Consider the following 26127-nt stretch of genomic DNA (forward strand, 5'->3'; position numbering starts at 1 on the left):
AAGGAACACCATCATTTTTGGGTTACCCCAGAGTTCCGCAATGTTCCCTGTCAACCTCTCTCTAGAGCCATTTGGTGCACTACTCATAGATAACAGCATCAGAATTCATCAACATTCCCATGATACACAACCCCTATTGAAATTCTCCTCTGCTTCAGACATCCAAGGCTTCCAATGCTGCCTGCACATCACTCAGAGGTGGATGTCAAGCCCCTACCTGATGCTCAACCAGTGCTGAATGTAACCTGGTGGTTTCCGGTGCTCGGCACTGGCACTTTATTGTCAGCACCGGTGCTTATGGCAGCTGCCACATGGTGGTGCTGTTTGTCTAATTATGTGATGAGCACAGCAACAGTTGTTTGATAATTCAATACACAATGAAATGGCTAATGCCTGCCACCTAAAACTATAAGAATAGCTTGGGCAGCAGGTATTAGTCATTTTTAATGGATATGAAAAGTCTGAATTGTCGTACTTGTAGGAGTGTGATGTTTAGTTGTGTTGATACTGTAATTGGCAGCATTGGTGAGGGCTATAGGTGGTCTAAGCTGCAGTGGCCTCCCGAAAAGGGCCCTGACACTTATGTTTTTTACAAATTAAGCACTGGGCTCAACCCAACTAAAATAGAATTCTTAGTATTTGCCAAGAACAACAAACAGTTAAAAATCTGGCTCATGACATGAACTATAATGGCATAGAATCCCAACTTTCACTAATTGCCAACTGGGAATCACCCTGGACACCAGCCTCACTCTCAAAGGAACACAATGCCAAAAAAACAAAGAAGTCTGGTATCAGCTCTGTCTTCTAAAGAAGGGAAACCATTTCTTCCAGAAAGCAACTTCAGAACTGCAGTTCAAGTCTTTGTACTCTTCGCACCTGGATGATGGTAATGCCCTGCTCCATGGCCTCCCAGACGCCACACTGGCACCCCTTATGAGCATCCTACACACAACAGCATGTCTCATCCAGGGCCTACGAAATATGATAACATCACCCCTTGTCAGGCAGCATCATCTTCAAAACCAGCAGCATCATTGATACAGCTGTCATGGTCAGCACCCCTGCTTATCCAGCAGACCAGCTCACCATTTCTGGTGGCTCATGGCACACCCACAGCCAGGACACTATTGGACTGCAGACTAAGAAGTGTAAAGAAAAGAAAACAAGTCAACAGTCCTTTCCATCCATGCACCCTGGATTTGAAAAAAAAGCTCTGTATCCATCAGGACCACCTCAAAGCCACTCCAGTTTAGGAATGAGTTGAAGATGCACCTCTTTAAAGAAGCCTAACAGCCCACAAATCAGCTACCTATCCTATCACTCATTTACTCTATTCTTGTTTTTGACCCTCTACAGTGCTCCACTGCCTTTGGGCACGGGTGTACTATACCACAAATATACAAACATGCATACAAAGAAATACACACACTGAAACTTTTTTCATCTGTTAACATTAAGAACTTAATTATAATACAAAGCATAGTGGAAAATGTGAAACCTCACTTTTAATCTCTTATTTAAATATGAATGTTGATTATCAACCAGAAGACATAAACAATCAATTAGTCATTATACAAGAGTAGTAAGTTTTTTCCTAAGAAAATAGTTGTTGTGTGTTTAACTGTAAAGTGGTAAGTCTTATATTTTACTAAGTTTAGGTCTGATGCACCTAGGAAAAGTGTGTGTCTAAGCAAAGATTTGATGTATATGTCTAAGTGAAAATGAGTAAACATTACATTAGAATCTAGGAATGATGACCATCTCAAAGTGACACTTCACAGAAATAGAAAGGGAAGAAATAACAATGACATAAAAGTAGAAAAAAATCAAAGATTCCATTCAACAACTACAAGACTTGGGGCTAAGAAAGTAAAACAACACCCCTAACAGGTATTTTCACAGATGCAAATCATGTGAAGTCTGGCTTAGCAACCTTAGTATTCTTAGAGGGAGCCTTATAAACATTTTTGCAAATGTGATAATATGAAAAATATGTTTAAGAGAAAAACTTTGGTTATTTTTACTATTAATGCAGTATTGGATAAGTAATCAACTTCCCACGAGTGGTGTCAGATCTTGTTAGAACGTACTATTTTCATCAACAGATGCACCAAGAAAACCCTTGATATCCTCCTTCCTGGAGATGCAAGGAAGACAGCTCGGCATCATTGAGTGTTCCGTAGACAGCGATCCCATTTCTGAAATAGCTCTATACAGAAAAGATGTTCTGGTGGCTTCAACCAGCCTTCACACTCTTCCAAATCAGAGGATCAGCATTTCTTCATCTCATAATTCTTTGAAACTGGAAATCCAAGGTGTTGGATTAGAGGACGAAGGACAATACATATGCTCTGCCAACAATACCTATGGTATTGCAAACTCATCTATAGATTTCACTGCAGAAAGTAAGTGACAATTAACGTTATTTGCATTTATTACAAATGGTGGTGCTGTTGATTTGAAACCAAGTATCATTGTTATGTGTTAGCCACAAGAAAGATTTAGTAGTTGCCATTATGTGTGCAATTAAAGTTTCCAAGATTCTACTTCTCTTGACAAATATCACCCTAATTTGCAGAAACATAGTAATGAAACATAGACTAAATCTATGAACTGTAGATTGCGTTGCCTATATTTTCTAGTATTGTGAGAATTACAAAATCCCAAGAAATTTGTTTAGAAATCTGTGAATATCATAGTATTGAATGTAGCATAATTCCTACTCCCCATAGTCATTCCTTTAAGAAATGTCCACAGGCAGACATTCCACATCTTTGTGATTAAGTGCAAGGTAAATTTGAGCATTTCCTTTGCTCATTTAACATTTAAATACAGATAAATAAGAATTAAGGATAAGGATTATAACAATACTTACTAGTTAAAATACTTAATAGTTAAAGAACTAATCCATTAACTAGTTGGGAAAACATTGTGAAAAGTTGAATACACATCAGTCAAAACCCCCTAAACAGTTTGTGAAACAAATACTACTTTGTTACTGTTAGGAAGAACAAAAGAAAAAGCTAAATAAAGAAAAACTAAATTTGGAAATTCTGAACAAAATGGAAAGGTTTAAATTATGTTATTGCTGGTTACATAGCTGGCCAGAACCCTACACATACTGAGATCTTTGATTTGCATCCAAAAACACCTTATGTGTGTTCTTATATAATAAAATTCAACAATTTACTTGAAGATCTGAAAGAGCTAGAATTTGGGTAGAATATCCCAAATTAACTAAAACACACAGTTTTTAAAAGCAGTGGCAATCTGTATGAGTTCAAAATTGAAGGTGGAGAAGATTGACGTTACCCAATTATTACATTAAAAAGCAGATTCCCTTTATAAAAGTATATGATGTCTCGCTGTACGTAGTGCAGGACGTTAATCGGTCTTTCTACTGATAGATGTGAAGTTTAACTGACATCTACCCGCAGAAAGACCAATTAACTACTCTACAGGTTTGAAATGTGCGCTAAACATTTGATATCCAGATAGTGGATAAACATAAATGAATTCATTTATGTTGTTTTCAAGAGTTGTAAATAACTGATGTTACTAATAAGCGGTTTACTGATCTCCTCAGACCTAAACTCCTGATCATCACATAGGTCAGCTGTGTCTTTTAACTTACTGAAACATAATCATGCAATAGACAGTACATTGAAAGCTCCATTTCAAAGGATTGGGATTTTGATTAAGAAATGTTTTCCAATGTTTCCAAAGAATGTATTATTTGACTATGAGCAGATACCATATACGGTTTGTGTTAAAGACAATATTTCAGATTCTTGTACTAATCAGTTAAAGCAGCACAGAGCTTATAAAAATATCTAACGTCAGTAAAGCCCCATTGCATTGTGGTAGTTGCAGTGCTTGCATTTCTGGTTTCTTTTTCCGTCTTCGCTTTAGCAGTAAAATGGGGATCAATTTTCAATGAGGAAATTTTTCATTAAAATTTTACAGTTCCGTTTTCAATGACTATTCCTCTCACATCATGAAATTTCACTTTCATCAAATCCCTTCAAAGGAACTCAGTTGGTGCTGATTGTCGATGCTGCAATGCATTTCAGATGGTAAAATACAGCCTCGAGCAGCTACATATTTCAAAGAAATCAATTCTAACTGTGGCATCACTCAGTCAGGGCACCATAGTACCTATCACAAGTGAGTGCTGCTTTGTCTGATTGCCAACACAGTCTACAAAGACATTTACAACTTACAGGCTGTCCTTACATTGTGGTAGTTTTACAAATAAGTCCTGTGGAAATGCACTGAATGGGATGTTGAGTTGTCAACAGCTACATGAAGCATTCAGATTTTGTTCCATTGATTATTTTTTTTTACGTTAACCAGCTGTGGGAGTAACCATCCGCCCATCTGCAGAGATCTTGGAAGGAGAGGCGGTCACCCTCACCTGCATGTTGAGCCATGACTCCAAGGATGGTAACAACTACACCTGGTACAAGAACAACGAATGGCACTCAGAGAGCACTGAAGCGGCCCTCGTGTTTCAGCAGGTAGCGAGCCAGGACACCGGGTCTTACTATTGCAAGGTGTGGAGCAACGAGCGAAGGAAAAGCTCACCACCTGTTTCCTTGAATGTCTTCTGTAAGTTTGTTAATATATCTTTTATTAAAAGTAAAAAAAAATATTCTCATAACATTAACTTCGGTTTGAATTTAGTCGTGACCTTAGTACATTTTTCAGGCATTTTGGCTACATGATAGTGCTGGCCAACAGTGTCATCAATGCTATCAAAGGACTCTAGTAGTACAAGATCCTAAAACTGTAGATTATGGTCTTCTGCAGATTCATAGGAAAAATTTCTAAACAATAGTGAAGTATATGTCTTCCTGTGGCAAGGTGCCAAAGTAAAATACTTCACAGCTGTTTTACTTGATTCTGAGCAATGAAATCTCTGGGAGTGTGTGTTTGTGTGTGCATCTGCCTCTTTGTCTCTGTGTGTATGTGTGCACATCTGCAAGTGTTCATGTGAGTCCCTCTGTGTGAGCTCTTTCAAAGATGCATCTTGCACCCATTACTTAGATAGGGATAGTAGGCACCATATGCACACATCAAAGAGACCTCCTCCTCCTGTCATCCACTGCTGTACACAGCAGCCCACTATTGACTATCATCTCCAGCATACGCATGAGGAAGTCCTGAGTGAATGTTATATCCTGGATCCTAGTGATGCCTGTTGTCAGGCTGAACATGCAATAGCTTAACATGGGGGTTTTGGCTCTTAGCCTCTTCAGGGTGCCTCAATATATTTGATGGAGGCCCCCAGGTAATCCAAGCCTCTCTTCTGCCATTGGGACTTTGTTAAGAAAGTCAGTCGCTAGCAAGGAACCTATTTCATAGCCTAAAATGGTTACTGAGAAACAGTACAACTACCTAGAGACCCACGGTGATAGCAGGCTCTACAAATGCAATGTAAACTAATGTAACAGCTGTGTGTGTGTGTGAGTGTATTGTATGTATGTAAATGGTCAAAGTCAAGTGTAAAGTCAACAAGTGTTAGGAAAGGTAGCTGGGTTGTGGAGGATTAATGCATTGTGATGTAGTGTTTATCAAAGAAGTGTGTCTTCATCTCATCCTAAATTTAGAGCAGAGGTGGGGAGGTCCTGATGGATATGGGGATGTTGTTCCACATCCTCGGTGAATAGATAGAAGAGGCCTTTTACATTGTATTTTTTCTTTTGAACTTCTGCTCCATTTATTTCTTCCTGATAGGAAAACTCATTTAATTTGGGATTTAAATGATGTGTTGCAAACATTTGCACACAAGTCTTTAGGACCACGACATTCAATGATATTGTATAGTTAGAGCTGAAGGTCACCTATCTGATGTTGCATACGTCAACTCAAAGGGTTGGCTAACTCTTAGCTCTGCAGGCCAGAAGACATGCACTTTGACAAGTGGTTTTGAGTACATGGTGCCTTTTTTCAGGCTTTTGTTTAAACAATGACCTTGTCCGCCCAATGTTATTTCTGAATCTCTTACCTGAGACTCAATAAACACTCATTAATCTACATGTTGTGTCAGGTCTTAGGCTATGTTCGTACCCTGCCAACATTTTTTAGTTTTCTAAGAGTGTGTTGGTCATTTATGACTGTCCTAAACAGGGCAAAGAGATAGCCAAGCTTCCATAACATGGGCTGGGATGTAGGCGTCCACCCTGCCTCGTGGAGTTCTTGCTCATCATGGCAGGGCCAAAGCAGTGTCAATGACTTTTGAGTCATATATACTTTTTCATTCCATCTGCAAAGTGACCACTTCAAATATATTTGCAAAACACTAGGCCCTGGATGTTAGTTTAAGTGCTGATGTCCAGTTCAATCAAGGCTTGCTAAAAATCATTTTTAGCCTGACAAATAGGAGACACTAGAAACACCCCCATGACCACTTTTTCAATGGATCTCTTCTCACCCATAGGATTCAAGGAACTGGAATGCAAAAGAATGTAAAAGGCACTTACCATAATCAGTCGTTCAGTCCCATCATTCATACAATATAACATCAAGGGGTTGACAACGGGAGATAAATCAGCCATTTGACTCAGAGAGGCATATTTATTAAAGAGTTGTGTCGCCTTGCATCATAAGTTAGATTTATCAAGCCAGACAAGGCCACCTTGCTGGCCTTGCCTGGCTTCATAAAACTAAAGTAACGGGAAGCAGCGCAAATCGCTGAGTTGCGTTCTTCTGCCCTGGGAAGGTGTTCCATGGGTGGAGTTTCAGTGTTCCCACACACCCAGGCAAGTATTTTGGTGTATTCCCAGATTTACCATTACTTGTAGACATGGGGATGCATCAAAAGTCTACGCCTCCCCAGGTGAGGTGTATTAAGGGCAAATATCTTTAGTTCTCCTCATAACTTCCCCTTTCAATGTGCGCTGCAGAATGCAGCACACAAAGAAAGAGGAAAATGCATCTCAGGATTGTTTTTGTGCAGGAATGTATCCTTTCCTGCACAAAAGCAATCCTGCTTACAATACAACCACCCTTGCACCACGGTGCAACAGTACCTGCTTTGGGGCTAAGCAGCACATTGTGCGCCAGTGCTGGGGAAAAACAGGAATACACCATATAGTGTTAGATGCGGTGCATGCGTCTCATCTCCCTAACACCCAGCACAGCAAGGTAATTTGCTGTGATGCGTGATTTTTCAATAAATGTGCCCTAGAGTGTGCATGTGTCAAGCAAGTATAAGTGCAATTGGCAAGTTGTCAGTTCCAATGGTGGGGGGAGGGCTCTGAGATTGGGAAGGAGCAGTTTACACCAACACATCCACAGAGGATGAACATGAGGTGGCCTTTACAGACCTAATGCTTCTTTAGCTAAGTCTGCTGTACAACATGACACTGTGACCCAGATGTAATCACCTTTTACTCTTTGCAGTGCAGTAACCACATCTGCTGTGCTGTCTTGCACAGTGAGGGGTTTAGGGGAGCACAGTGCAGAGGCATACCTATTAACCCCAGCACTGCCTGGATGACACACAGCTCATTGTGAACTGTCTAGCATAGGATTTCTACTGGAAGCATACCCTTCCGGTACAAACATGCAGCCCTTACTCTGTAGCAGACCTTTTGTGGCTAGCTGACCACTGATGGGCAACCAACAAGAGACAGGTGGAGAAGCCCCCGCAGCGCGGTCTTCACCCGCTGCACAACCCTTCATGGAAAGCTCACTCCCTTCACACACCCGAGACCCATTAGGAGGGCAAGCATGTTGGAAAGGTTTACACCCAATAGCATTACAAAGGCTGTAAAAAAGGTTGTTTAGATGTACCTTGCAAAATACCTTCCAGTATGATAAGTGTATAGCAAACTGTCAAATTTATTGGATGATATCATCAGTGATGTCATTGAAGACTTCATCGAACAGGTCTTGAGTAATACAATATGTGAGGTCATAAGTAGTACATGACGGCGGTGCAAGTTATAATCCGCTTTCTAAACAACACCCAGTGAATTTCAGTGTTTTTTCGATCTAAAATGTCACATTATGATTGACTTGTCACATAACTATACTGTCCCTTTAAGCTTTCTTTATTTCAGTGATTTTCTAGGGTCTTTTTTTTAACATAAATTATTTTTGTATACCTTTCTGTAACTTCACTTTAGCCAAAGTCATTACATTGATGTAACATTAGTTCCTATGGAGTTTTATTCCAAGTCTGGGCTGGAGTACTATTGGGCCTGTTTTAACACCTTTAGGCCTGTAGTAACTTGAGATGTATATTCTGTGAATTTTAACTTTCTCCCTCTTCGTTGAGGTAAACTGTATGACTGGATGTGTTAAAAGGTGTATTTTACCCACAGTTATAGATTTACAAAGCTTTTAAAATGGTATCTTTGAAACTGAATATTTAATGAGAAAAAAACACATACACGATCTTGCTAAAAACATATCAAATATAATATTTTGCAGAACTCCAAACACAATACAATAACTTTTATTTACTGTAATATATAAAGAACTCCATACACAACATAACTACAACCTTGGATTCAGCTCGTTGTGTACATATGGATAATATATGGCACATAGGAATAGCTGCTTTTGAATTGAGCTGAAACATCCAAAATCTAAATGTATGTATTAATATTTATATAGCATGACCCTCACTAGATTGCAAAGGAGCACTGTACATTACTTGGGAGACACTCTACAAGATCATGTACATCAAGTGGAGATTACTATTCGCACATTACATTTCACATTTCCAGGCACGGGGAAATTAGGTAATTTGCACAGAATCACACAATAATGTTGATTTAAACCCTGGAGCTGGGACTCACAACTACCTCTAGCTGCTAGGCCACATCCCCACCCCATCAACTACTAAAAACATGAATTAAGCAGAGACCATTAGGAACTTGAAAATCTCCACTGGAGAAGTGACAGACAGAAATATATATGCAAAGTAGAACAATATTCATGCAAGGCAGAATGTAATTAAGAACATAGGTTAATAAGGGAGATGTGTTCTAACCTTTCATATCAAACTGTCATTTAAAAAAGAAATATTATTTTAGGTCTCATTCTTTAAGATTTAAGAGTGACTTCATGAACACAATGAATACACTTTTTCATCTTTTTAAAATGAGAAGAAACCTAACAGCTTCAAGACACCAACTAGACAGTGTTCTCTTGAATACAGTTTCTGGAATGTCATTGGGCTGTAATGGAATCTGTAGAGTGCTTCATTACCCCTTTTCGAGTCTCAAAGCACTTTCTGGGTGGTCTATTTCCATTAGTTATGTAGACCGATCAGTATAACTCAAGTTTTGTGCTCCACTTACAGATGCCCCCAGGAATACTCTGGTTAAATCCTATCTGGAGACTGGTGAAGGGAAGCTGGCTTTCATCTTCTGCACCACGGAGAGTAACCCGCTGTCCAGAATCACCATGTACAGAAGGGACGAACAAGTGGCTTCCAGCGACTCCCAAGCTGCAGCTGACCAGAGGCTCAGAGTGACCACTTCCCGCAATGCCTTGAAAATAGATTTCAGGGGTGTCATGGTGGAAGACGAAGGGATGTACCGCTGTGATGCCAGTAATGCGCATGGGACCTCTTCACAATCTCTATACTTCCGGGTGCAGAGTAAGTAGCACTTTATGACAATTTCCATTGCTTGTTTGTGAAGTGCTCTGTCACCTAAGATATGCTGGTGCTAGGGGGGAAGACAGCAAAGTAAACAACAAAACAGAGTCAATGACTTGTTAGATGGTGGTTAAGACAAACAGAAATTTGTTAGGGTCTTTCCTAAAGAGAATGTGACAGGTAGTTTGATGACATGTTAGCGGTAACTTGTTAAGGAGCTGTGGTTCCAGCATTCAAAATGCTCTTCCCCACATTTAACCCCTTTCTGTAGTTAAAAATAACTTTGGGAGTTCTGCCTTTTAAAAGCATTGCACCCTGTCCTTTGGGTTGTCCAGGGCCTACCTTAGGGGTGACTTGAATGGATAAAATGGGAAGGTTTTGGCCTGGCAAAAGGGTTATTTTGCCAGGTCAACATGGCAGTTGTAAACTGCACAAACAGGCTCTGCAATGGCAGGCCTGACCCCTGGTTAGAGGGCTACTTGAGAGGGTGGCACAATCAATGCTGCAGGCCCACTAGTGGCATTTAGTCTACAGGCCCTGGGCACATGTAGCCCAAGTCACTGCGTTCCCTTACTTTGCGTCAAGAAGGCGTCTCCTTGGGTGCCGCGTGGGTGTTCCTAAGCAACATCTATGTATTTTGACGCATTCCTAGATTTACAAGGTTCTGCAAACCTAGGAATGCGTCAAAAGCCTAAAACAACCCCAGGAGTGGCATAAGAGTGATTCAACAGGGAGAAATATCTTTATTTCTCCATGTTTTTCCTCTTCCTATGTGTGCTGAATTTTGCAGGAGGAAAACGCCTCCAGTGATTGTTTTTATGCAGGGAGGTGTCCCTACCTGCACAGAAACAATGACCACCACAACGCAGGCACCCTTGAACCATGAAGGGCTCTTTTGAAGGTCTGTTTTGAAGGCAAATATTTACCTGTAGAACAGACTTTCAAAGGAGCCCTCCAGAACAGCCTCTAAGCACTACACATCAACAGACATTGATGTTTGTGGATGAACTGCAAACATTTGAATCTGCTAGATCGTCACTGAGTGGTTGAGAGGGCAGCAGTGTTTCCTGCTTCACTGACAGTATGCCCCAGGTAGCACCTCGCTTACCCAGTCAACTGGTGCATCTGATGTGACAAATTCTCACATTACCGTAAGATACCGTGAAACTAGGATGCTGGGCTTTGCATAATGAGTAACATATGGAAGAACAAAGATGATGAGGGCTGTTTACTAATGGTGAATCAGTTCAATAAGCTCACTAAAAGTGAAAGAGGTGGGTGGTATATCTGGAGAGAATAGAAGATTTGAGATGTTGGCAATAAAAGAGGATGATGGACTGAGTGCTGAAACTTTTCAAACTCTCATCCCCAGTCACAGATCTGGGTTTAATCCATTGTTATTTTGTTCACCATGCTACCCCAGTTTGGAACTAGCCATACGCAAATCAGTCTTGACCCTGTTTCCCATGGGAACAGTCCAGCCCGAACGGCCAGGCCAGGTCCTACCTGGACCGAAAGCAAGCATCCTGTGACCGGTTTCAGGGTAGATGTGATATGTTGGTACACACAACTATGGTTGAAATTTGCATCAAGCAACAATCAAAATGCTCGTTCAGGGGAAGATACCTTAAAGAAGCAATGTAGCATTAAAAGGGAAGACAAGTCCCCTATAGCAAGGGAGGCAGTTCTGGTGGCTCAGTGGACTAATCCATCCATTGCTAGGATCTGTGTCAATCTTATGGTCACATATTTGAATCCTACCTGTTCACTTATCCTTTATCGGTACAAGCAATGAGACTGGAATTGACAACCATCGAGGCTCAAGCAGTAGCTGTCTTCATTTGTTGGGGTTTTCGACTAAAATAAATCACATCTTATGGCTTACGAGAACCTCGGAAACAGTAGCTTTGTGGTCTAGTTTTACCATTGTCCATAATTGTGATTTTGCATTAAGCTACATAAATAGAGATTCCTGTAAATTTATGAGAAATCCACATTCATCTTAGGTTAGAGTTTTACTAGACAAGGTACAGAAGATTTAGGCTTCCATTAGGGGCAGCACCAATAATCAATTTTGTTAAATTCTCACATGTATATGTCTATCAACAGTGAATGGTCCAGTTTGCTCTTCTCATGTGAAATCGTCCATCATATTCCAAAAAAAACAGAATCTCCACGTGTTTGGGATACAATCTTTATTCCAAGTTCTTCACTCAAAACAGACCCAGCCAACGTGTTTCATCTCTTAACAGAGAATTCATCAGAGCACTAAGCAAGCTAGAAGTCAGGATGTTGTGCTTTCGATACACCTAATGACGCTACAGAGCACAAGTTTAAATGAACAAGATTTAATATGAACTAAGGATGCATGATGGCAGAATACTGAATAACTATTTGGTGCCCTGGTAAAGTCTCTGTTAAGAGACGAAACACGTTGGCTGGGTCTGTTTTGAGTGAAGAACTTAGAATAAAGATTGTTCCCCAAACAAGTGGAGATTCTGCTTTTTATTGGAGTATGGTGGACAATGAGAAAAGAAAACGGGACCATCCACTGTTGATAGACATATGCATGCCCTGTGAGAATTTGACAAAATTGAATATTGGTGCCTTCTCCTTATGGAAGTTTGTATTATGTTAGTTTTACGTTAGTTTGTATTATGTTAGTTAGAAATGGCGGGAGGGAGAACTGTAAGTTCAAAAATAATTAGATTGAACTGCGACCTGTGCAGCCAGCTATTGTTACTACTGCCAGCAGGGAGGTTTTGATAAAAGATTTAGGCCCAGATATAAAAGAAAATGACGGAGCACGATGCTGCGCCACATTTGGCAGCACCGCGCTCCGTCATTTTTAAAATGCAGGTATGCGTCGTATTTAACCCCTTCACTGCTAGGCCTTTTCCCCCTCAGGTGCCAGGCCTTTTTTTGGCTATTTGGGGAAGTTTGCACTTAGGCCCTCTTAACTTTCTGTCCACATAAACTACCCTCGCCAAATTTGGTTCCTTTTTTTCGAACATCCTAGAGATTCTGGAGGTACCCAGAGTTTGTGGGTTCCCCTGGAGGAGACCAAGAAATTAGCCAAAATACAGCAAAAGTTTTTTTTTTAAATGGGAAAAGGGGCTGCAGAAGAAGGCTTGTGTTTTTTTCCCTGAAAACGGCATCAACAAAGTGTTTTTGGTGCTAAAATTACCGTCTTCCCAGCTTTCAGTAACAGGCAGACTTGAATCAGAAAACCACATTTTTCTACACTATTTTGGCATTTTACTGGGACATACCCCATTTTTACTATTTTTTGTGCTTCTAGCCTCCGACCAGTTAGTGACAGAAATGGGTGTGAAACCAATGCTGGATCACAGAAAGCTAAACATTTCTGAAAATTAGACAAAATTCTGAATTCAGCAAGGGGTCATTTTTGTAGATCCTACAAGGTTTCCCTACAGAAAATAACAGATAAAATAAAAAAATATTGAAATTGAGTGAAAAAAATGCCATTTCCCTCTCCGTTTTACTCTGTAACTTTTTCCTGCCATGTCAGATTTTCAAAAGCAATATATCGTTACAGCTGCTGGACTCTTCTGGTTGCAGGAATATATAGGGCTTGTAGGTTTATCAAGACCCGTAGGTACCCAGAGCCAATAAATGAGCTGCACCCTGCAGTGGGTTTTCATTCTATACCGGGTATACAGCAATTCATTTGCTGAAATATAAAGAGTGAAAAATAGGTATCAAGGAAACCTTTGTATTTCCAAAATGGGCACAAGATAAGGTGTTGAGAAGCAGTGGTTATTTGCACATCTCTGAATTCTGGGGTCCCCATACTAGCATGGGAATTACAGGGCATTTCTCAAATAGACGTCTTTTTTACACACTGTCTTACATTTGGAAGGAAAAAATGTAGAGAAACACAAGGGGTAATAACATTTGTTCTTCTATTCTGTGTTCCCCCAAGACTCCCGATAAAAATGGTACCTCACTTGTGTGGGTAGGCCTAATGCCTGCGACAGGAAACGCAACACGGACACATCACATTTTTACCTTGAAATCTGATGTGTTTTTTGGAAAGTGCCTAGCTGTGGATTTTAGCCTCTAGCTCAGCCGGCACCTAGGGAAACCTAGCAAACCTGTGCACTTTTAAAAACTAGACACCTAGGGAATCCAGGATGCGGTGACCCAGAATCCTTTGCAAACCTCAAAATTTGGCAAAAAAACACATTTCAGTGATAGGAAGTTCTGGGATCTGAGAGGAGCCACAAAGTTCCTTCCACCCAGCATTCTCCCAAGTCTCCTGATAAAAATGGTGCCTCACTTGTGTGGGTAGGCCTAGTGCCCGCGACAGGAAATGCCCCAAAACACAACGTGGAAACATCACATTTCCTGAAGAAAACTGACCTGTTTTTTGCAAAGTGCCTAGCTGTGGATTTAGCCTCTAGCTCATCCGGCACCTAGGAAAACCCAGCAAACCTGTGCATTTTTTAAAACTAGACACCTAGGGGAACCCATGACGGGAACACTTGTGGCGCTCTCACCAGGTTCCGTTAGCCAGAATCCTTTGCAAACCTCAATATTTGGCAAAAACACTTTTTCCTCACATTTCGGTGATAGAAAGTTCTGGAATCTATGGGGAGCCACAAACTTCCTTCCACCCAGCGTTTCCCCAAGTCTCCCGATAAAAATGGTACCTCACCTGTGTGGGTATGCCTAGTGCCCGCGACAGGAAATGCCCCAAAACACTATGTAGACACATCTAAATTATCAAATACAAATCTACCTGTTTTTGCGGGGGGCACCTGCGTTTTTGGTCCTGGGCTCAGCAGCCATCTAGGGAAACCTACCAAACCCAAGCTTTTCTGAAAACTAGACACCCGGGGGAGTCCAGGGAGGTGTGACTTGCGTAGATCCCCTAGTGTTTTTTTACCCAGAATCCTCAGCAAACCTCAAATTTAGAGAAAGAAAATCACATTGTTCCCACCTTTCTGTGTGGGATCACCGCACCAGCACAAATTTCCTACCACCCAACATTCCCCTAAGTCTCTCTGTAAAAATGATACCTCACTTGTGTAGGTGGGTGAAGTGCCTGTAACAGGGAAGAACCAAAAACATGTCGAAAATGAGGGGGAACCAAAGCGGGCAGTTTGAAAAAAAACGTTTTTAGGCTGATGAGTGGGGCAGAATTTTTATTGGTATAGATGCGACAATGTTGGGTGGTAGGAATGTTGTGGATTCCTGCAGATTCCGGAAAGTTCCATCATAAAAATGTGGGGAAAATGTGTGATTTCCAGAAAAGTTGGAGGTTTGCAGGGCACTGTGGGATGATTTTGAGAGTTAGATAAGCTCTCATGGCCCAAATGTAAAACCAAAACCCAAAATAATCAAATGTCGTCTCGCTTGCTGTGAGATAGTGTGCAGGGGAGAGCTGAAAGACTGTTACCCCTTTCAGTTGGGGTGGGGGCATAACCATGCTCATACTGGTTGGTAGCCACCACCCCACTATTTATTTTAAATATTCCCTGACATCTAGTAGGCTTTCTACCCCCACTCTCCCCGGGGAGTGTCGTGGGGGTAATTGCCCCATTTGCCCACTTGGGGGCATAACAACTTTGTCCCCATTTATTTGGGGTAGAGGTATGGCCATACCCCACCCTCTTTTTTGGAAAGAAAATGTTCCCTGGTCTCTGGTGGGCTTTCTGCCCTCCTTGGGGGCAGATGGGCCTAAAAAACATAGGCCGATCTGGCCCCAAGGGGGGCAGAAATTGCCATCAGTAATATACCCCCTCTGGGGGCGACCCTTGCCAAAGGGGCCGCCCCCACACAAAACACAGTCACACACACACAAGATCCCTGGTACCTAAGTGGATTCTGCAGAGCGCAGCACACATAGAAAGAGCAAAAAACGAGGAGGAATTAAAGCATTTCCCCTTGTTGCGCCATGCTAACGCCAACCTTGGGGAGGCGTTCGATTTTGGAGCTGCTCAGGTTTACGAAAACTCGTAAATCTAGGGCAGCATCAAAATGCAAAGGGTGTTGCTGTGGCACGCCCACAGCAACATCCATTGCACGCCCCTTCCACGTACGGTGCTGCATTTGAAGGGGTCGTAATTACAAGGTGGCGTTAAGTCACAAAAAGTGGCTTAAGGCTACCTTGTAAATATGGCGCAGTGCATATCGCTACCGGAGCGTCACTAAAGGTGATGCTCCGGTGGTGATAGAGCCTTTTAAATCTGGCTCTTAGGGTTTAATCTGGATAAATATTTCAACTCTTCTGCTTCTGATTTGGCTGCAATAAGTAGATTGCTGTTTCATATTGCAAAATATTAGAAGCGTTCTCTTTATAGTTTTTTCTTAAATTTCTCCAATAATGGTCTTGTACGTTTGGGTAATTGATATGACATAAATTTCCATTGCTTGACATTGTATGTCACTTGTACAAGATGTATTTGCTCTCATCAATAGCAAATTGTTCCATGGTGTTAAATTGTTTAGCCAGAATTTGAATGTGTACTAATGATTGCAATATAACTATATGTATTTGTTTTTCTTACTATGTGGGTGCTCTGTGATTTTAAAATGTTATAATATGATGAATATGTTTTGTTGTCCAACTTGTGTGGTTAATCTCAAAACTAAGAAAAGACTTAAAACCACTCACGTTGATGAAATGAGTAGCAATGAACCACATCACTTTAATATCTGTTATCAGAGCTAAAGTACCCCGGGGATACATATTTATTTTTCCATATCTGCATTTTTTCAAATATGTGTTAAGTTATGTTATATCATGTCATGTCATGTCACGTCACATCATATCATGTTATGTTTTGTGGAATTTTCAAACCATGGGCAAAGTGATGCAAAGAAGCAAAACACATGAATCATACATAATATGGTTAGTTCTATGAAGATTCCTTTGGAAAACTCTCTGCATATTCCAGTTGAGACCAGTGTTCCATGCAGTAATATCTAAGGCTTTTAGAAATAGCTACAGTGCTGCATGGCAGGTGAATGCAGACCAACAAGGACCAGCAAGGAAGCATGAAACAGTTTAGATTAGATTGGTGAGCACTTTACACTGAGGCCCATATGTACAAAGACTTCACAGGATGCAGGGCAGCACCAATCAATGGTGTGCTGCATTGTGTGATGGCGAGAGAGTTGGAAAGTGTTAGAAATGGGGTCTTTGGTTGGCAGTCAGGTTACGCCCGGTCCAAGCAATGATCCTCACTCTAGTCAGGGTAAAGGAGCATCACCCTCAGCTAACCCCCGCTCTCCCCCTTGGTAGCTAGGCATTCTAACAGAAAGTGTCTTGTCTAAAGAGATATGGCACTACCCTGTTCTCTCCATAGCGCCATATAAATAAACAGTTCTGGAAGGAGTCACTTGTAAGTAATATTCAATAGGTCTGCAGGGGATACATAATTTAATGGCCATGCTAACACAGTCAATGTGCTGTACATTCATGATTTCAAAAGTGTAATCCTTTGTTATTGTTTGTACATATATATGCGCCTTTATACATACATATACATGGCACTGACCATTTCTACAAAAGAATAGGTGCTACAAGTGACAGTGCAGGGTAGGTGCAAAAAAAGTGAAATACGAAAATAAATCATAAAACAGAATGGTGTGCCCATAACATAGAGATGCCTTGACCATACAAACGTAAATACACAAAATAGAATCTAATTGAAAATGATTTTTCAGATATCTTAGAGTTTAGTATCAAATGCAAACATGCTTAAGACCCGAAAGTTGATGTTTCGACCACAAGAAGTAATTTGAACAGGGTCTTTCTCAGGACACAAAAGTAGCAAATTAGCCTATATGTCACCACAAATCAGTAAAGAAATCCAGGACAACAATGAGCCTACCGAAATCCTAAGATCCACAAATGACGTGGGCAAGTAAAATCAGTAAAAGTCACACAGGCAGTCTGCCATATCACCAAGACCCCTGAGTGTGTCCGTAACAAAGATATTATCACCGCACAATCAGGCTGCCGAGTGCCACGCACTCACCTTTGCACCATAGTGCAAGGGTGGCTGCATGAGTCTTGCATAGGTTTAAGAGTATCCTTCCTGTACAAAATACTATGCTTAGACTAACATTAAACTTTTTCCACTTTGGATGTGTGTTAACAGTGCATTTCCCTTTTAATGCTTGTTTTAAAATGGTGTTATTTTTTGGTACAAAAACCTGTCTGCTATTGTTAGTAGATAGGGTTTTGCATAAAAAAACAAGGGTGGTTGCATGGGGACGGCCATGTACTACCCATGGAATGCCCCCTTGACGCAGAGACTATAACAAGGTTGAAAGCAGTTCTGGGTGGTTTGTGTTTCAGTTCTGGGAGGCCCTGGCTTGACTGTTCGGACTGGACTGTTCCCATTGAATCAGGGTCAAGACTGATTTGCATATAGCTGGGTCCAAACTGAGGTGGCATTGTGTGCAAAATAATGATGAATGGGGGTGTGGCTCTGAGTAATTTACAGTGGCTGAGATTAATTCAAGCATTCCATTCATCACTTTTTGTATATTTTATTGCACTGGAAAGTCAATGAAAAAAACATTTTGCACTGGTTTGGGTCACTCTTGTGCTGCAAACTGAGCGTGAAAAGCATTTGTAAATCTAGGCCTGAGTATTGGCAGTACCGATTCAGGAACTTCAAGTTGATTTTAATATGTCACTTTATAGGCCACTGGCTTATTCCTTAGCTTTTTATAGCACTGAGATAATGCCTAAGGTCTAGCAGAGCACAACTGAAGAGTGTGTTTTCAATTAGGAAAGAAAATATTATAAGGAATCAGGCAGAGCACGAATATGGTACAAATACAGACAAAGTGGTTCTGCAGCTGTGTCATGTCATGTAGATACAGGATGTTATATCATCTGTGTCAATTCAAACATCAGAAAAGTAAAGCTTCAGTCTTACTTTGCAAGCATGGTGGCAGCTTTTTCACAGTACAACTGCGGTGGAAAGCTATATATCAACCAACACTGGCTAATTTAGTCCAGAACAAGATTTCTATTGCTCAAGACTTTTAACTTCTCTGTTTGGACTAGAACACCAACTGGAGTTTATGTTAACTTGTAGATGAAATGCTAAATCTGAAAAACTGGAGTTACATTACTTTATTTAATTATAAATGAAAATGGTGTTGTTTATGGTGGTTGAGTAGCAAACTATGAGTCTAAATCAAATCTCTCATAATCTCAGAACAAAAAAATTAATATGTACACTATTAAAAATCCAAAATAAAGTAAGGGATAATCAGCCTTTGTTTGCAGTTGTTTTGCTTTTGGCATTTTCAATCTTTAATTCAGAAGAAGTCCCTTAGGGTCATTAGGTGACCAGTCGAGAGACGTGTTTGTGTGACGTGCTAGACAGAGACAACGAGTAACAAGTACATATATTACCAAAGAACAAAAAACTGAACAAATGCAGGGTGAGACAACATTTTCACATTCTAAGAGGCTATCAGTCATGTACTTCAGTGGCGAGTTATTCTATAGCACCTGTGCCTGTGAAGTTAGGGCATTTGTTTCTATGATGTCATCTTGTGCTGTTGGACTGGTGCTAAGGAGGAAGTTGCCTGTCAGGTGAGGATTTCTGTGAGGTTTCCTGAAGTGCTTTAAACACCTAACCCCCAGGATAGTCCTTGCACGAGAGCCATACCCAGGGCTTCTCTCAGGTTTATCCTGAGGTGTGCATCCTGAATATTGGCCACAGAATATCGATGGCACAAAAAAGAATTTGCCAGGTAAGTTTTGATTTTTGGTACCTAACGCGACATATGCGCAGGCATACAAACGGTTGAGAAACCTGATGCTAAATCTTAATAGAAGGATCAAGCTGCCATTGTCTGATTATCAATTTCTAATCTGTTTTTATTAACATGATATGCACCACATAAATATTATACTTAGCTCCAGTTATAGCTGTCTTACGTCTCCCTGTAACAAGCTGCTCAGTCCAACACACATGCTGCAGCCTGCTTCTTCTGGCTGGCGCGATCCTGCGCAAAGCTGCTGGGGACGTGGGCGGGCCAATTTAGGAGGTCGGACGCCAGAGTCGGATGCAGATTGGTCTGACTTGGGAGTCACGCTCTGTCATTGGTAGCGGCGCACTCAGCCTCAGCTACCAATGACAGTGCAAGACTCCCGAGTCAGACCAATCTGGGACCAACTCAGATTCAATGTCAGCTGCCACCAGGAGGACCCACTCCCACCCGCTGTGACCTTTCCACCACGGTCCACGGCATACTGAACTGTTTTTGACAGGGGCCGCAGCGGTAGTAGTGCAGGTAGCGTAACACTACAGTGTTGCCCCTCCAACCCCCCTGCCGAACTCCCATGCTACAGTCCCTTAATCACCAGCTGGAGAATTGGAACATTATATTGTTTATTGTATCACTGACTGAATTGAAAGGTCAACGGGACGTTCAGAAATCTGGGTTCCTGTTCTCCCCTCCAACATAGATCCTGAAGGGGGCTGTTCTCTCATTAAGGGCGTCATGTTAGGCCTTTTGACATTACTGCACTAGCAGCATGACCAAATGACTGGTCTAACCCTTCTTCGCTCCTGAACACAGACTTAGGGTAACCTATCAGTGCCTGGAGGCTGCACATATGTGAAACACTACACACCACGGTAGCCTGAGGGGCCCCATTCATGTTAACACATGTCCTCGGGCAGTCTTGTGGGTCTCCCTTTCACAGTCCCCACAAGCTAACGCTCATTCTTCACCACCCGAATAGTGTTATCGCCTGAACACTCCATAATGGACTATTGGGTACCTCCCATCCCTCTCTCAACCACTATATCTGGGGCTATGAGTCCATTCCTTGTGCCATCGTCACAGCCAAAGTTCCCTTTTGGGGTGTTCCTCAAAGGCCCTTGGCTCACCCAACACGCAGGTTTGACAGCCACTTGCATGTGCCCTCACCGGCTACCCCCTTATCCATCCTCTCTTGCATCCCTTGTGGGAATGCCCTCCAACATGCACAGCCTCAGAGTCATTTCCCTCAACACTAGTGGAATGACCTACTTCCTGAAATGGAAGAAAATATTTTTCACATACCTACACAAGTTACACCCAGAAGTAGCACTTGTAGAAGAAACACATTTGTCTGACAAAGAAAGTCAGAAACTAGAAAAGGACTGGGTCGGTTGGGAATATCACGCCTCCAAACAAGCTCTGAGTAAGTGCAGAATCAGCCCCCTCTCTGCCATACTGGAGGAGGGAAGTGACTATCCTCATAAGGAAAGGCCTCCCTGTCAATTTACTAAAACGCTGGCCTGACCTGGATGGCCATTACATTTTGGTCAATCTGTCCCTGCAACATCACACCCTCCAAGTAGGCTCTATTACTGGCCCTGTGCTACACAAGACAAACATGTTCCGGAACATTTCCCATTTACTTCTCTAATACCCACACATAAACACCCTCCTAGGCAGAGACTGAAATACCCCTCCTGCACCACACCTGGAAAAATCTCTACACGACCTCCTGGTTGCGGCCTCCTGTGCGACCTGCGGACAAATGTCTCCCTCAAGGATACCTACAGATTACGGCACCCTGTGAAGGGACTATACACACCTCTCCCCCATGGGACGAGCTCCAACATAGCCTACTTTCCTACATTACCCTCCCTACTAGGTAAGGTGTCCGATACTGCCATTATACTGAGTGGGTTATCGGATCACAACACAATCTCGATCTCACTGAACCTAGGCATCACACAACCCCCATTAGATCAGTGGCGGCTGCATATGTCTTACTATTGGCAGCTGTAGGAAGTTGGCTCTGTATATACTATTTCAAAGTAAGAAATAGCATGCACAGAGTCCAAGGGTTCCCCTTAGAGGTAAGATAGTGGCAAAAAGAGATAATTCTAATGCTCTATTTTGTGGTACTGTGGTCGAGCAGTAGGCTTATCAGAGGGTAGTGTTAAGCATTTGTTGTACACACACAGGCAATAAATGAGGAACACACACTCAAAGACAATTCCAGGCCAATGGTTTTTATATAGAAAAATATATTTTCTTAGTTTATTTTAAGAACCACAGGTTCAAGATTTACAATCAATACTTCAAATGAAAGGTACTTCACGTAGGTATCATAGGAACTTTGAATCAGCAAAATAGCATGTACAGTTTTGGCAAAAATGGCAATAAGCTATTTTAAAACTAGACAGTGCAAATGTCAACAGTTCCTGGGAGAGGTAAGTATTTGTTAGTTTTGCAGGTAAGTAAACCACCTACAGGGTTCAAAGTTGGGTCCAAAGTAGCCCACCGTTGGGGGTTCAGGGCAACCCCAAAGTTACCACACCAGCAGCTCAGGGCCGGTCAGGTGCAAAGGTCAAAGTGGTGCCCAAACCGCATAGACTTCAATGGAGAAGGGGGTGCCCCGGTTCCAGTCTTCCAGTAGGTAAGTACCAGCAACTTCGGAGGGCAGACGAGGGGGGTTTGTAGAGCACCGGGGGGGACACAAGTCAGCACAAAAAGTACACCCTCAGCAGCAAGGGGGCGGCCGGGTGCAGGGTGCAAACAGGCGTTGGGTTTGCAATAGGTTTCAATGGGAGACCCAGGGGTCTCTTCAGCGAAGCAGGCAGGCAAGGGGGGGGGGCTCCTCGGGGTAGCCACCACCTGGGCAAGGGAGAGGACCACCTGGGGGTCGCTTCTGCACTGGAGGTCGGATCCTTCAGGTCCTGGGGGCTGCGGGTGCAGTATCTTTACCAGGCGTCGGGTTCTTGGAAGCAGGCAGCTGCGGTCACGGGGAGCCTCGGGATTCCCTCTGCAGGCGTCGCTGTGGGGGCCCAGGGGGGTCATCTCTGGCTACTCACGGGCTCGCAGTCGCCGGGGAGTCCTCCCTGTAGTGTTGTTTCTCCGCAGGTCGAGCCGGGGGCGTCGGGTGCAGAGTGGAAAGTCTCACGCTTCCGGCGGTAAACGTGGAGTCCTTTTAAAGTTGTTTCTTTATTGCAAGTTTCAGTCTTTGTGGAACAGGGCCGCTGTCCCCGGGAGTTCTTGGTCCTTTTAGATGCAGGGTAGTCCTCTGAGGCTTCAGAGGTCACTGGACCCTGGGGGACGTGTGGCTGTTGCAGTTTTTCTCGAAGTGGGGAGACAGGCCGGTAGGGCTGGGGCCAAAGCAGTTGGTATCTCCGTCTTCTCTGCAGGGCTTCAGGTCAGCAGTCCTTCTTCGTCTTCAGGTTGCAGGAATCTAGTTTCCTAGGTTCTGGGGAGCCCCTAAACACTGAATTTAGGGGTGTGTTTAGGTCTGGGAGGGCAGTAGCCAATGGCTACTGTCCTTGAGGGTGGCTACACCCTCTTTGTGCCTCCTCCCTGAGGGGAGGGGAGCACATCCGTATTCCTATTGGGGGGATCCTCCAAAATCAAGATGGAGGGTTTCTAAAGGCAGGGGTCACCTCAGCTCAGGACACCTTAGGGGCTGTCCTGACTGGTGAGTGACTCCTCCTTGTTTTTCTCATTATCTCCCCTGGACTTGCCGACAAAAGTGGGGGCTGTGTCCAGGGGGCGGGCATCTCCACTAGGTGGAGTGCCCTGGGGCATTGTAACACGAAGCCTGAGCCTTTGAGGCTCACTGCCAGGTGTTACAGTTCCTGCAGGGGGGAGGTGTGAAGCACCTCCACCCAGAGCAGGCTTTTGTTTCTGTCCTCAGAGAGCACAAAGGCCCTCACCACATGGGGTCAGAAACTCGTCTCTCAGCAGCAGGCTGGCACAGACCAGTCAGTCCTGCACTGAACAATTGGGTAAAATACAGGGGGCATCTCTAAGATGCCCTCTGTATACATTTTTTAATAAATCCAACACTGGCATCAGTGTGGGTTTATTATTCTGAGAAGTTTGATACCAAACTTCCCAGTATTCAGTGTAGCCATTATGGAGCTGTGGAGTTCGTTTTTGACAAACTCCCAGACCATATACTTAATATGGCCACAACTGTACTTACAATGTCTAAGAATAGACTTAGACACTGTAGGGACATATTGCTCATGCAGCTATGCCCTCACCTGTGGTATAGTGCACCCTGCCTTAGGGCTGTAAGGCCTGCTAGAGGGGTGACTTACCTATGCCACAGGCAGTATTTTGTGTGCATGGCATCCTGAGGGGCATGCCATGTCGATTTTGCCTTTTTCTTTACACCAACACACACAATCTGCAATGGCAGTGTGCATGTGTTAGGTGAGGGGTCCCTTAGGGTGGCACAACATATGCTGCAGCCCTTAGGGTCCTTCCCTGGTCACAGGGCCCTTGGTACCACTGGTACCTTTTACAAGGGACTTATCTGTGTGCCAGGGGTGTGCCAATTGTGGAAACAATGGTTCATTTTAGGTGAAAGAACACTGGTGCTGGGGCCTGGTTAGCAGGGTCTCAGCACACTCTCAGTGAAGTCAGCATCAATATCAGGCAAAAAGTGGGGGGTAACTGCAACAGGGAGCCATTTCCTTACAGCAGCCCTCCAACAAATGTAAATAGGTCTCCAAGTTACACACATACTGTCGAAAAATGAACACGTTTGGGTCGACATAAGTAGTGTGGGAAGCAGGTAAGTCCTCCCTATGCGGGAAACTTATGAGAGACTCCGCCATCTGTAAACAAGAGGTGCAGGAAAGCCTGACCCGATTGGAGGCTCTAGTGAAAACACTGAGTGCCGAGTTTCCCACTACCCATGATCTCTCTGGCTACACAATCTGATACAAGTAAAACAAAATTGAATCAATTGTTCACTTCACAGGCTAAGAAGGCCTTATTTGACAGGACGGTGGTGGGGAGGAAGCAGGGGGTGGGGTCAGGGGGGTGCTGGGAGGCTACTAGCTTTCCAACTCAGACAACAGGAAGCCCAGCGGGTGATACCTGCGATGCAAGATGATCAGGGATGCTGGAAAGTACACCCCTTTGATATAGTATCCATTTTCATACACTACTACTCTGCCCTTTACACAACAGGAGACACTGCCTCTTTGCTGGCTGAAGAAGATTTTTTCTTTCTCACCTCCCTATACCTGACAGATGACCAACTACATCTTAGAGCAAGAGATAACTGAGGAAGAAATATGTGAGGTCATTAAAGGCCTTCCGTATAATAAAACACCAGGGTTAGATGGTTAACCTGCTTAGTATAATAGGATCAACCAGCACCTGCTAGTCCCTCACTTCTACAAACGCTTTAATGAAGTTTGAGGCAGCCCACTACCCCTCAGAGATGCTAACAAGGCCAAGATAGTTCTGCTGTCGAAACCTAAAAAATACCTCTTAGATTGCACTTGGCAAAAGTGTTGGCCAGTCATCTCAGGGGTTACCTGCCAGCACTGATCCACCAGCACTAAGTAGGTTTTATACCAAACACCCTTCCAAATCACACCTCTGAATGCCAGCTCAGATTCTATGGGTGGTCCAGAATGACAAAGGGTACTTACACTCTGCACCAGGTCCAGGTATCCCTTATTAGTGTAGAAGAGGTGTCTAGCAGCTTAGGCTGATAGAAAAGGTAGCTTAGCAGAGCAGCTTAGGCTGAACTAGGAGACATGCAAAGCTCCTACTATACCACTGGTGTCATATGCACAATATCATAAGAAAACACAATACACAGATATACTAAAAATAAAGGTACTTTATTTTTATGACAATATGCCAAAAGTATCTCAGTGAGTACCCTCAGTATGAGGATAGCAAATATACACAAGATATATGTACACAATACCAAAATTATGCAGTAATAGCAATAGAAAACAGTGCAAGCAATGTACAGTCACAATAGATTGCAATGGGAGCACATAGGTATAGGGGCATCACAAACCATATACTCTAGAAGTGGAATGCGTACCACGAATGGACCCCAAACCTATGTGAGCTTGTAGAGGGTCGCTGGGACTGTAAGAAAACAGTGAGGGTTAGAAAAATAGCCCACTTCAAGACCCTAAAAAAAAGTGGGTGCAAAGTGCACCTTAGTTCCCCAGAGAGCACAGAAGTTGTGATAGGGGAATTCTGCAAGGAAGACCAACACCAGCAATGCAACAACAATGGATTTCCAGACGAAAGTACCTGTGGAACAAGGGGACCAAGTCCAAGAGTCACACTCAAGTCGTGAGTGGGCAGATGTCCAAGAAATGCAGCTGAGGGTGCAAAGAAGCTGCCACCGGATGGTAGAAGCTTGGGATTCTGCAAGAACGAAGAGGACTAGGAACTTCCCCTTTGGAGGATGGATGTCCCACGTCGTGAAGAAGCTTGCAGAGGTGTTTCCGTGCAGAAAGACCGCAAACAAGCCTTGCTAGCTGCAAGGGTCGCGGTTAGGGTTTTTGGATGCTGTTGTGGCCCAGGAGGGACCAGGATGTCGCCAATTGCGTGAGGAGACAGAGGGGGCACCCAGCAAGACAAGGAGCCCACTCAGAAGCAGGCAGCACCCGCAGAAGTGCCGGAACAGGCACTACGAAGAGGAGTGAACCGGAGCTCACCCGAAGTCACAAAAGAAGATCCCACGACGCCGGAGGACA

At 43.1% G+C, this 26127-nt stretch overlaps 1 protein-coding gene across 2 annotated transcripts in view; it reads left to right on the forward strand.

Moving 5' to 3' along the window:
* Positions 1 to 26127, forward strand: part of SIGLEC1 (sialic acid binding Ig like lectin 1) — a 278498-nt gene that overhangs the window by 123534 nt on the left and 128837 nt on the right. For both annotated transcript variants that reach the window (XM_069205241.1, XM_069205252.1), the window contains 3 exons: positions 2109 to 2408; positions 4360 to 4614; positions 9323 to 9622. In XM_069205241.1, coding sequence (XP_069061342.1) covers positions 2109 to 2408; positions 4360 to 4614; positions 9323 to 9622 — 855 coding nt within the window. The remainder of the gene's footprint in view (positions 1 to 2108; positions 2409 to 4359; positions 4615 to 9322; positions 9623 to 26127) is intronic.

This window comes from Pleurodeles waltl, chromosome 1_2 (genome assembly GCF_031143425.1).
Source record: "Pleurodeles waltl isolate 20211129_DDA chromosome 1_2, aPleWal1.hap1.20221129, whole genome shotgun sequence".
NCBI lineage: Eukaryota > Metazoa > Chordata > Amphibia > Caudata > Salamandridae > Pleurodeles > Pleurodeles waltl.